General features: G+C 27.3%; 2 protein-coding genes across 2 annotated transcripts; both read left to right on the forward strand.

Moving 5' to 3' along the window:
• Window positions 1–4735: 4735 nt before the first annotated feature.
• LOC108454411 (tetrahydroberberine oxidase-like) lies at window positions 4736–6627 on the forward strand. The gene has a single exon (XM_017752864.2). The coding sequence runs from the start codon at window positions 4749–4751 to the stop codon at window positions 6408–6410; it is 1662 nt and encodes a 553-aa protein (XP_017608353.2). The 5' UTR covers window positions 4736–4748; the 3' UTR covers window positions 6411–6627.
• A 4450-nt stretch (window positions 6628–11077) lies between these two features.
• Window positions 11078–12985, forward strand: LOC108456119 (tetrahydroberberine oxidase-like). The gene has a single exon (XM_017754718.2). It carries the CDS (start codon window positions 11109–11111, stop codon window positions 12708–12710), a length of 1602 nt encoding a protein of 533 aa, XP_017610207.1. The 5' UTR covers window positions 11078–11108; the 3' UTR covers window positions 12711–12985.
• The last annotated feature ends 386 nt before the right edge of the window (window positions 12986–13371 follow it).

Below are 13371 nucleotides of genomic sequence, written 5' to 3' on the forward strand. Positions count from 1 at the left end.
TTTTTAGTTACATGACTACTAAGTGAGTATTTTTTATTTAAAATGTGACATCAACAAAATTGACAAAAAATTTAACGATGTCAACAATTAGACTTGATTTTCAAATTTGAAAAGTACAGGGACTATATTCTTGAAAATAAAAGTACAAAAACTAAATTACAAATCTATGAAGTGTACATAGACTTATGACATATTTTAACATTTATACTACAAAACATTTATTATTAATATATTTATAATTGTAATAAATATTTATTATTAAAATAGTAATATTGAATATTTTCAATAATATGTGAATAATATTATTTAAAATTTTTTTAAAATTTAATAATAAAATAAAATTTAAATATTAAATAATTTATTATTAATATAATAATATTAAAATTGATTTAAGTTAATTTTATATAAAAATAAAATTATCTATAGATGAGTTCTTTTCTAGAAAATAACTTACATTTTCAAAAGGTAAATTATTTTACAGGAAAAGGGTTTATTTTACTTTGACCTATAATTCATTTTACTTTGACCAAACTATTTTCTGTGAAACAAATATAGAAAAATGCAGAAAATATTTTCTGTAAAACTTTTTACATGCAAACAAACGGACCATTAATTCCGATCCCCCCCCAATTTTTTTTGGCTCCACCACTAATAATCAATTAAATTTTAGTTAGCTTTCTATTATTGCAATTATAAATTTTTCGTAAAGTATGGATTTAAATATGTTTAAGCATGAAACATACATGGATGACATGCAGATTGTCATGTTTAAAACATAATGTTTTAGTAAGTATTTTAGTTTTAAAAAAACCAGTTTTACTATTTTTAAAAGATTGATCTGTTAAATTAGACTTTTTTGGCATAGTGATAATCTTAGCTTACAATGTTTATATAGAGAGAGAGAGAGCAACAATTTTGCCCTATTTTTAGCTAAATTTTGGTCATTTACTATTTAAAAAGTGTCAAATCACTTTTTTAAATAGTAATGTGACTAAAACATTAATTTTTAACAATGTTAGTATGATGGCTTGCGTGATACTTTAAGCATATTTCATTTTAACATAATACTATTTGTCTTATATTTCATAACAACAAATAAATTAAAATTAATAAAATAAAAATTCATAAAAATTAAAGAAAAGGAATACACATAAATTGTCATACAAACTGTCAGTTAAAAAGTTAATGTTTTAGCTAAATTTAACTCTTTTAAAAGGGTTAAAAGTCAAATTTAACTAAAAAATTAATAACTAAATTGATAAAAGATGTAAAATTTAATGGATAAATTTATTATTATACTAACTCTTTTAAAAATTGAGAAATAAATTTAACTAAAAATAAAAATTAAATTAACAAAAATATAAACAATAAAGATTAAATTTAACATTAAATCTTTGTTTAATTAAAAAGTTTTTGTAGTAAATAAATGATTATAAAAGTATACATTCAATACACTTTAAAAATGAGACTAAGAAATCAAAATTTCAAATCTCATTGCCTTTAAAAGCATAGAATGTACTTTTGTTGACTTTAAATTTTTATTAATTTTATAATTTAAAGTCAACCATCATATTTGAAACAATTTAAATAAAAACATTGGACTCAAAAATTAAATTTTAAATAATAAAATTTTATTTACAAGTAGCTTGAGTTGAATCCAACTTTTTTCTTTTAGTAATATAATGTTATTCAAGCACGAATTAGACAATTCTCCTTTGAATTATATTTAGAGATTTTAAAAATAAAGGAATATATAATATTTATAAACCAAAAGACATAAGATGATAACATTTATTTTTAAAAATTTAAAAAAATATATAGGTAACCAAAATGACTTGGAGATAAACAATGTACAATTTCTACAAATAACGTATATTTTAAATAGTTTGAATATGTGGAATTTCTCTGTATTATTTTGATATTTAAAATTTAGTTTCTATATTTTAATTTTGATATATTAAGTTTTATACTTTCTTTAATTTAAAATTCAAGTCTCCTCTTCAATTTTGAAGTTAGCATTGTTAATGTAACTATTATAAAAAAAGTAAAATAAATATTTTAACCTTTATTATTTATATTTTTTTGTTAATTTGGTCATTACATTTTAAAATTAATTTTTCTTTATATTTTAATAAAAATATAAAAATTGTGAAACTCTTTAAAATAAAAAATTAAATAATCATTTTAAATAATTTAAAAATATGAAAAATATAAAAATTCAAAAAATTATTTCTGTGAATGGTTTCATTCCGCTATATTAAATAAAATTTGAACTAGTTTTTATTATTATTTTAATTTAGATTATTCATATTTCAAAAGTATTTTTATGTAAATTTAATTATAATCTATATAAAATATAAAATATTAGTGTAAAATAAACTTTTAAATATTGGTACGAACTTTGAATAAGTTGAAATTAAATATATTGTTTAATTTTTTAAAAATACATTATATCAAAAGAACTGTATATAAAAATGGACCCATTTTGGTAAAATATATAGGTGATAATTTAAGTGTTGAAATTTTTATATAATGTATTTTGGAAAAAATTCACAATAAATTTAAATTTAAGATTAAATTTAACCATCATATTTGAAACAATTTAAATAAAAATATTAGACTTAAAATTAAATTTTAACGAGTAATGATGGAACCTATTCCATGGGTTAGGAATTGTAACTTTCTCGGTATATATTATTTAGTATTTAAATTTAATAATTTTATATGTATTATCTGTATGTTGTGTTTAATAAAATATTTATATTTGATAAAATTTTATATATTAATATATAAAAGTAGTCGTGTGAACTTTTTAATAATTAATTTAAATTTAAAGATGGTTTTGATTTAAGATAACAACTAATATTATTAAATATAATCGGATGGTTGTAAGTTTTTTAAAAAATTTAAAGTTAATTATAAAATTAATTATTAATTTTATCAATTAATTACTAATTTTAATTAAATTAACTCTAAAACTTGAAATTTATAACTTTTGCCATGATAAATATCATATTAGCTAAAAAATCAATCCAAATACCATATTATAAGAAGTGTCAAAATAAAATATAAAATAATGTATTAGATCTACATTGTCGTATACATATATTATTCTCATTCCAAGCATTACAAACTCAATACCATTTGTTTGATTTCGACCGTCATTAATGGAACCTTCACAACTATTCATAGTCAACCATAAATCTTAAAATTATATAAAATTGACTTTAATTTAATATAATTATATATATACAATTTTAATTTTAATTTAATTTAAATTTTACATTTTATTAGCACCGTTGCTTATTTGACACTATGATAAAGAATGAGACAAATGAATGCGGAAGTGGATCGTAAAATTTGTTAAAGTCGCAGATTTGACTTAGGGCTCTAGACGTTCGGAAAAAAATTTGAATTTTTGATACAACCTGAAACGCAATCAAATTCAATTTAAATAAAACAATTAAAATAAATAACTAAGATAATTAAAATAGAATAATAAATTTACGATTAAAACAATAATGAAGCAAATAAGGAAGATAGATGAAAAGATAGAATGTGGTATGTAGAAATCTTAAGAAGCCTTAGAAATATGAAGAATCCACAGCCCCAAAGATTGTTAAAACTCTTCTAAAAGAAACTCGATAGAAAGTCTTAAAAAAAAACTCAAAGAAAATTTATTAACTCAAGAGAGAAGTTGAATAATAATAATGATTTGTGTACAAGCTAGTTAAATAAATCTAAATAAAACTCTATTTTAATCTAAACAATAAGTAGTTTTAAACTAAACTTTCTTGTTAACATAAAACTTCTAAATAACTTAAAATAATAATAAAATAATAAGAGCTGATAAATACAATATTGGACTCATATATAATAAAAATTAAGCCTAAAACCCGAACTCAATATGATTTAAACTTAAATTAAAAGTTCAAAACTCATAATTCCTGTCATAATCTCGTTCAGAAGTTTTGTTTTCATAAACTTATAATTTACGCAGTATTCACTAAAACAATCATAACTTGAGCTCCTGAACTCAAAATCGAGTGATTCAAATTGCATTTTGAAGCTAAGAGATATATCTTCAAACGCCATGGGGACATCTCAACCCAAAAATGCTAGGATTCCATCCAAAAAGTCATTGCAATCCTGCTGATTTTTCAAGTTTGAAAATTGACAGCTTTGGTAAATGGAATTTAATAAATTTCACCTCATCCGTACATCTATCATACTATTTTTCGTTTGTTATGTAAAAATTATTAATATCATCACATTTTACTAAACTAAAACATAAACAAATAAATTTAAAGTGTTTTCCCATCAATTAAAAATACATACTTTTATCATTATATAAATGAAAAAGTAATTCTAATTATTTAAAAAACATAATTTTAACTTATGTGAAAATATTAAAACAATTTTCACATGATTCCAAAGAAAATAATGTCACATAAAAAACATTGTAAATATTACGTTTGAATCAAAGTTAAAATATAATATATAAAATTATATAAAATCAAAATTTATATATAATATTCTTCTTAAAATAAAAATTCGAGATTTATCTTTAAAAATATAATTCCCTTTAACAGTGTGGTAATTTTTTTTTCTCGCTAATTCGATCAAAAAGTCTTTCGATCATTGTAGTTGACAAAAACGTGGACATTTTATTCGAGATGTTTTCATATGCTTTGATAAAACATGAAAAATTTTTACTTTATTGTTCTCTGCAAATGAACAGTATAAATATGGAGTCTCTTAATCCATATTCTACAGTCCTAGAGGTATTTAAAGTTATAGGTTCAAAAATGAAGTTCCTACAGTTTTCAATGTTACTGCTCCCTATTCTTTTGGATGCTCTTTTGTCGTTTTCAATGGGGGCATCGACTCATCAAGATTTTCTTCAATGCCTTTCCCTTCGTTCAAATGATTCTACTTCCATTTCCAATGTGATTTACACACGAAATAATTCTTCTTATTCATTTGTTCTGGAATCTACGATACGAAATCTTAGGTTCAATTTGACGGATACCCCAAAGCCTTTGGTCATTATAACACCCTCGCGAACGTCCCATTTTCAAGCAACGATTTACTGTGCGAGGAAACATGGGCTCCAAATTAGGACCCGAAGTGGCGGCCATGACTACGAAGGTCTTTCGTATGTTGCCAGAGTCCCCTTTGTTGTGGTCGACTTGGTTAATTTCCGATCGGTGGATGTAGATGTTGAGAATAGAGTTGCATGGGTTCAAGCCGGTGCAATTCTCGGTGAAGTTTATTACAGAATTGCAGAAAAAAGTAGGACCCTTGGCTTCGCAGGTGGTATTTACTTTACAATCGGAGTCGGCGGTCATATTAGCGGCGGAGGTTTTGGGTTATTGTTCAGAAAATACGGTCTTGCCTGTGATAATGTCATCGATGCTCAATTCATTGACGTAAACGGAAGGATTCTCGACAGGAAATCTATGGGGAAAGATTTGTTTTGGGCGATTCGAGGTGGTGGTGGTGGCAGCTTCGGGATCGTCCTGGCATGGAAGGTAGCACTCGTTCCAGTTCCGCCAACCGTGACAGCGTTTTCCATCAGTCGAGCACTCGAACAAAATGCGACCCAACTTATCCTTCGATGGCAAGACATTGCTCATCAACTTCCCGATGAAATGAATCCCGACGTTACAATGTTTAGCTTCAATTCAACTCAAGACGGGAGGAAAACAATTCTAGTTTCGTTTAGTTCATTGTTTCTTGGCACCATTGACGAACTTCTCCCAATTATGCAACAAAGATTCCCCGAGCTCGGATTATCAGGACAAGATTGTATCGAAATGAGTTGGATTGAAGCGGTCCTTTACTACAACCAACTCCAAAACCAACCCTTGGAGACTTTGCTTAACAGAACTTTCCGAACTCCCAGTGGCGGCCAATACTACAAAATCAAATCTGACTACGTAAAGGAACCCATCTCCGAAACTGGATTGAATGGTTTATTTTCAAGACTTTCCGACGAAGAAGCCTCGTCAGCCGTCATTATCTTCATGGCTTATGGCGGAATCATGGGTCGGATTCCTGAGGACGCAACACCATACGCGCATCGAGCCGGCAATTTGTTCAAAATCTATTACAACGTGAATTGGCAAGAACAAGACAACGTGAATTCGCAAAAATACATCGATTGGTCAAGAAGAGTTTATAAAGATATGACTCCATTTGTTTCGAAATCTCCCCGAGAGGCTTATGCCAATTATCGAGATCTTGACCTTGGCTCCAACAATGTGGGTATCACAAGCTATACGCAAGCAAGCATTTGGGGTCGTAAATATTTCAAAAACAACTTTGATCGATTGGTGCAAGTGAAGACAAAAATTGATCCCGAGAATTTTTTTAAGCATGAACAAAGCATCCCTCCTTTGTTTTAGAATGTTGAAAAAGAAAATTAAGAAAAATAAAACGTCTTCAATACAAATAAAAGAGTATCGGGCATTTATGGTGTGATAGTTGAACCATAAACTAATAAATCATGCGCCAGAAAATTGTATTATTCTTTTTTATATAGTAATAGGGATCGGGATGGACTATCCTAATTTAAATCCCTATCAAATGAATTTCTAATAAAATTTACCACCACAGAATAAATTATTTTATTCTTTACAAATTATTTATAAGTAAATTTTGTAACATGTAATAAAGAAATTTCTTTCTCGATACTATAAAAGTCGATGAATTTGACCAATATAAATATAAATATAATACGGTAATGTTATACAAATACAACATAAAATAATACAAACACGAATGTATCAAAATATATATTTAAATAATATTATATCTTAAAAATACATAAGGCTTGTAAGCATGCTACACTAAAAAAAAAATACATAATCAATAAATATTAAGTTCATAGAATTAAAATTACATTAATTGAAAAAATTAGACATTATAAATTCTTAATTATAAAAATAAGTACATAACCATGACATGGATTCACATCTATTCGAAACAGATACATAACCTACAAAATTATTGATTTAATTATTATTTCTTTGTTGACTAAAGCTTTCCTAAAACTCAAGTAACCATTCTTGAACGGAAAGGATGGTCCACAATTATGGTTACTTTTTATTTTTTTTAATATATTCTTTTTAATGTATACAATCATAACTTTCATATTGGCTATTTTTTATTTTGAATACTGGTATCTACAATTCCTTTTATTTTCTAACTGTGAATTTCTTTATAGTAAAAATATTGTAATGTGTTATTTTTTTTCAATCTGTCTAATCATTTTAATTGACTTAATAGATTTGATTAATTTATTAATATTCTAATATCATATTTCAAAGACACACAGCAAAGGATGAAGTCGACCGGCATGTATGTAAGAAAAGTCTTACAATAATCCTATTGAATTGGATCATCTTCCAATTTTGATTTTTTGGGTTTATTCGATCAAAAGTCTTGCAATTTCCTGTAGTTAACATCCTATTTTCAAGTAACTATTTATTATGCCAAACAACATGAGTTCAAACTTTTGAAGACGTGTTGAATTATATGACGATATCGATATACAAAATAAAATACGAGTAAAAAAAGATGGAGAGTGCTAGACTGACGACACCTGTTAATTTCTAATGTAGCGACGTAAAAAAAAATTTAGTTTCACTTGGTCGCTAATTGTGGTGATTTATTAAACATTTGAAAACCAACTTTCGATTTTATTAACAAAGGGAGTCGCCACCGATCTTTTTTCCAGGTGTGACCGGACACCTAATAAATCATCCTTTTTTAGAAAAGAAAACTTATTCTTGCACAAAAATGAAGGCCGAATTTAGGTCTACGTCAAAAGCCAAAGTAAAGTTGGGTTCGGGAGTCGGTTACGCGCGAGGAAGGTATTAGCACCCTCGCGACGCCCAAAATTGGTATCTTATTAAACAAGTATTGTCTTAATTTTCAAAATTGCAAGTTCAAAGTAACATTGAATCGTGATCCGATCAAAACACGATAAATTTCAAGTTTCGTTTTCTTTTGAGAAGGACGTACCGTTTTAACACGAGTCGATTGATATTCACCCAACATAGCGATAAAATCAATGACTTAATATTAAATCGACATGTTGCCTTATTTATTGAAATTAAAATTATGAGTAAAACATTATTTAAAATAAGAATTAAGTAAATAATACAAAACAACGATGCAATTAATAATGAAATGTTAAACCGAGAATATTAAAACAACAATATTAATATTTACAAAAAATAGAAATGATGTACTACCAATATAATAAGAAAAATAATATATTCATAATGACAATAGAAAATAACAATATATACATAAAACATACATATATATATATATATATATATATATACACGACATACCAAAATGAAAATATACAACATATATTAGAAATATTAATAACAGAAAAATATATTTTATATATATATATGCTAACGACACTACATGAATATGTACTTATATGTATTAAAATATCTACATATATAATGGACATGTACTAATAATGATAATAAGAGTAATAATAAAAGACGATATATACCAAATAATACATAATAATTTAAAACAAAATAGTAAGTAACAATAGAGAAAAATGATAAATATAATAATAAATATAACGATATATGAAAATAATACTATATAAAGAAAAGAATATATATACTCCTATAATAAAATATGTGTACTAATATTAATAATAAATATAATAGGGATAAAATAAATATAATAATATATACATGATATGGTATTAAAAATACGTATATATATAATAGTATTTGAGTATGTACATGAGACAATATAAAATATATACATGGAAATATACAAGAAGTATACAACTAATAACATTAAGAATATATATATAATATAAATATAATATATACAATATACACATATGATAAAAACTATTAATATGTACATGTATATCTACATACACATTAAGTAAAAGTACTAATGCTAACAATATTAATAATAAATATAATAATAGATATATATGCATACAATAGTAAGAAGCGGAACATAAAGAAAATATATATAGCTAAATATAATATAATAATAACAATATATAAAAATAATAGTGATAACAATATTACATATATAACATGATTAATATTTAAAGCTAAATTAAATAGCAAAATAATATGAAATCTAAGGTAAATCTGAAAAATAAATGAAAAAAAAAAGAGAGGGAAGAGAGAAGGGGGGGAGGGGAATCCGGCCAAGGGCGGTCAATGGTCGACAACCGTCGCCAAGACGCTGTGATGGCGAAAAATGTAAATTTTTTATATTTGTTTTGTATATATATATTTATTATAGTTTTATTATGATGTATATATATAGATTAATAGATTCGAAAAAGGAAAAAAATAAAAATAAAAATAAGAGTAAAATAATAAAGAAGATAAAATCACCTTTAGGTATTTTTTGAAGATAAATTCTTTGTATTGATCAAAATTCCCTCCTCCTTTTACATGATTTTTGAATGGCTTTTTATAGCCATCTTTTACATGATTTTTTATTTTTATTTTTTTTTTCTATTTTGTAGGTGGTGGTGGTAGACAATGGGAGGAAAAATGGGGCAAGTGGGAAAGTGGTTAGGTGGCTAGGTTTTTTTATTTTTTATTTTTTTGTTAGGTTTTTCTTTTTTCTTCTTTTTCTTTTTTTTTTGGGTTAGGTTTTTCTTTTTTTTTTTTTTTGGGTTAGGTTTTTTTTTGGGGGGCTTAATGGGTTTTTGAATTGGGTTTAATGTTTAGGTTTTGTAATGGGTTTGGATAGATGTAAATGGGTCATGAGTTAAGGGTTTTAGTGGGTTTAGAGGTTTGGTTGGGTTTTGATGAAATCGGGCCCGGGCAATTTGGGCTTCTACATCTAAAATTGAATATAAATACATATTGTGAAATGGATATATATTTTTCAAATTCGCACTCGCCCTTACTTTTAATTAATATATTATTTATAATAATGACATTATGTTAGAACTTATAAAATAACATTGTGATACAAAAAATTTTGATTCCAAATAATAATTAAAAATAACCAACTTATTCCCCCGCCCCCACGTAAAATCTGTCTAGTTTATAGATAGACCAGATAGATTGAGATCAACACTACAATCAAAATTTCAAAAAAAAAACACATAAAATGGCCCGAAAACATTAAATAAAATTTTAAGTATTTCAATTTTTAATTTAATTCATTAATGATGTAGAGAACTGTGATTTATAAATTTTATGTATTAATATTGCATCAAATATAATCTCATTTAAATAATAGAAAACTTAATTTTGAAAAGTTCTAGTTTGGTTAAACTTATTTTTCAATAATAAAATATTATTTATCTTTATATTAAGCAATTACAAATATATACATAAAAGATAATATTTTATTTTGGAAAAAAAGAAAAAAGAGTGGCTTTGGAATTTCCATATACAAATCATAAATGAAGCTTAACTGTATTTAAAGTTAATATTTTAGATAAAATCGTATGTAAATTCCAACCTACCGTCAATCCCTCAAATACAAGTGCTGTTATGCTTGTCGAAATTTAAATTTTTATTTAATTAGTTTGATGGTTAATGTGTTTATCGTCTCAAGTGTAATATTTAAGATTCGAGTTATGTTAATTGTTTTACTGTTAAAGTTTTATTTTTCCTTATAATTCATCACTTTTTAAATAATAATAATAATTATTATTCATAATTTCTATAGACATTATATTCGGTAATACATTGAAATTTCTGGGAAAATTTAAATTCAAGCAAATGTGGCCTTAACGAGTAACGATGGAACTACATATCGATGGCCTGATGGAGTTTATCTTCTTCCATACATATTTCGTTCCCATTTGCCATCCCATTAGAAATTCAAGTTTGATTTCAACATTCTCAACTACAGCAAAACCTCATGGTCAAGGATAATCTGGACCGCTATGTATGAAGACAACTAGTCATGGTAAAGGATATAATGATAAACATGGACATTTTCCAATATTTTTTATAAACTTGAATTTTTCTTCTTCTTCTTCTTCTCTGCAAACGAATACTATAAATATGGAGCCTCCGTATTCATCTTCATCATATCCTCAGCCATATTAATTTATAGCTCAAAAAATGAAGTCCCTACAGTTCTCAATGTTACTGCTTTCTCTTGTTTTGGCTGCTCTTTTGTCATTTTCAACGGGGGCTTTGCCTCAGGAAGATTTTCTTCGATGCCTTTCCCTTCGTTCAAATGATTCTTCTACTATTTCCAGTGTGATTTACACACGAAATAATCCTTCTTATTCAACTGTTTTGGAATCTACAATACGAAATCTTCGGTTCAATTCGACTAATACCCCAAAGCCTTTGGTCATCGTAACACCATCGCGAACATCCCATTTTCAAGCAACGATTTACTGTTCGAGGAAACATGGGCTCCAAATTAGGACCCGAAGTGGCGGCCATGATTACGAAGGTCTTTCGTATGTTTCCAAAGTCCCCTTTGTTGTCGTCGACTTGGTTAATTTCCGAACGGTGGATGTCGACGTTGAAAACAGAGTTGCATGGGTTCAAGCTGGTGCGATTCTCGGTGAAATTTATTATAGAATTGCAGAAAAAAGTAGAACACTCGCCTTTGCGGGTGGCATTTTTCATTCAATTGGAGTTGGCGGTTATATTAGCGGCGGAGGTTTCGGGTTATTGTTCAGAAAATATGGTACTGCCGGTGATAACGTGATTGACGCTCAATTCATCGACGTAAATGGAAGAATTCTTGATAGGAAATCTATGGGGGAAGATTTGTTTTGGGCAATTCGAGGTGGTGGTGGTGGTAGTTTTGGGATCGTACTTGCCTGGAAACTAAAACTTGTTCCAGTTCCTGCAATTGTGACGGTATTTTCCGTCAACCGAACACTCGAACAAAACGCTACCCAACTCATCCTTCGATGGCAAGAGATCGCTCATCAACTTCCCGATGAAATGAATCCCGACGTTACAATGTTGAGCGTTAATTCAACTCAAGACGGGAGTAAAACAATTCTTGCTTCGTTCAGTTCATTGTTCCTCGGCACCATTGACGAGCTTCTCCCAATTATGCAACAAAGATTCCCCGAGCTTGGATTATCAAGACAGGATTGCTCCGAAATGAGTTGGATCGAATCGGTCCTTTACTTCAACCAACTCCAAAACCAACCCTTGGAAATTTTGCTTAACAGAACTTTCCGAACCTCTGTTGGCGGCCAATACTACAAAATCAAATCTGACTACGTAAAGGAACCCATCTCCGAAACTGCATTGAATGGTTTATTTTCAAGACTTTCCGATGAAGAAGCCTCGTCGGCCTTCATTATCTTCATGGCTTATGGCGGAATCATGGATCGGATTCCTGAGGACGCAACACCATTCCCACATCGAGCTGGCAATTTGTACAAAATCTATTACGACGTGAATTGGCAAGAACAAGACAACGTCAACTCGCAAAAATACATCGATTGGTCAAGAAGAGTTTATAATTATATGACTCCATTTGTTTCGAAATCTCCCCGAGAGGCTTATGCCAATTATCGAGATCTTGACATTGGCTCCAACAATGTGGGTATCACAAGCTATAGGCAAGCAAGCGTTTGGGGTCGTAAATATTTCAAAAACAACTTTGATCGATTGGTGCAAGTGAAGACAAAAATTGATCCTCAAAACTTTTTCAAGCATGAACAAAGCATTCCTCCCCTGCATTAACATGCTGAAAAAAAGAAAGAATTATGTGTCATTGAAGAAAATTAAGTAAAATAAAAGGGTTTCAATACAAATTAGATTTGTCAGATTGCTAAATAGAGAGTTTAGGGCATTTATAGTGTGATCGTAGAACCCTGGACTAATAAATTATGTGTCAATAAATTACCTTAGTTCTTTGGAACAATTTGGAAGTAGGCTTTATCAGTTCTTTCTCCCAATTATTTTGTATTTGATGCTTTAAATTTTGATGCAATATCTGATGTTATATTATATTGAAAGAGTATTTAGGTTAGAATAAAACCATATTCAAATGGTATTATAAAAACAATAAAAATAAAAATATATGAAATCCATTTTTAATAGTTTAATAATATATTAACATTTTTATAAATTTAAAGAAAATCTTAAAATTCAAGATAAAATTATTAAAAAGGATAACATCCATTAAAATATAAATTTAATGATACATCGTTTCATGTATAATAAATAAAATTAATAGTATTCATCTAATTTTTACGTAATTATTATTTTTATTTATATCTTTAAATCAAACGATAATACACATTTAAATTTATATTTATCTGATTCATATACTAAGTGTACACTTTTAATATATATAATTAGGATGGTATAAACTTTTAATATGAAACTAAGAAATCATATA

This window comes from Gossypium arboreum, chromosome 11 (genome assembly GCF_025698485.1).
Source record: "Gossypium arboreum isolate Shixiya-1 chromosome 11, ASM2569848v2, whole genome shotgun sequence".
Taxonomy (NCBI): domain Eukaryota; kingdom Viridiplantae; phylum Streptophyta; class Magnoliopsida; order Malvales; family Malvaceae; genus Gossypium; species Gossypium arboreum.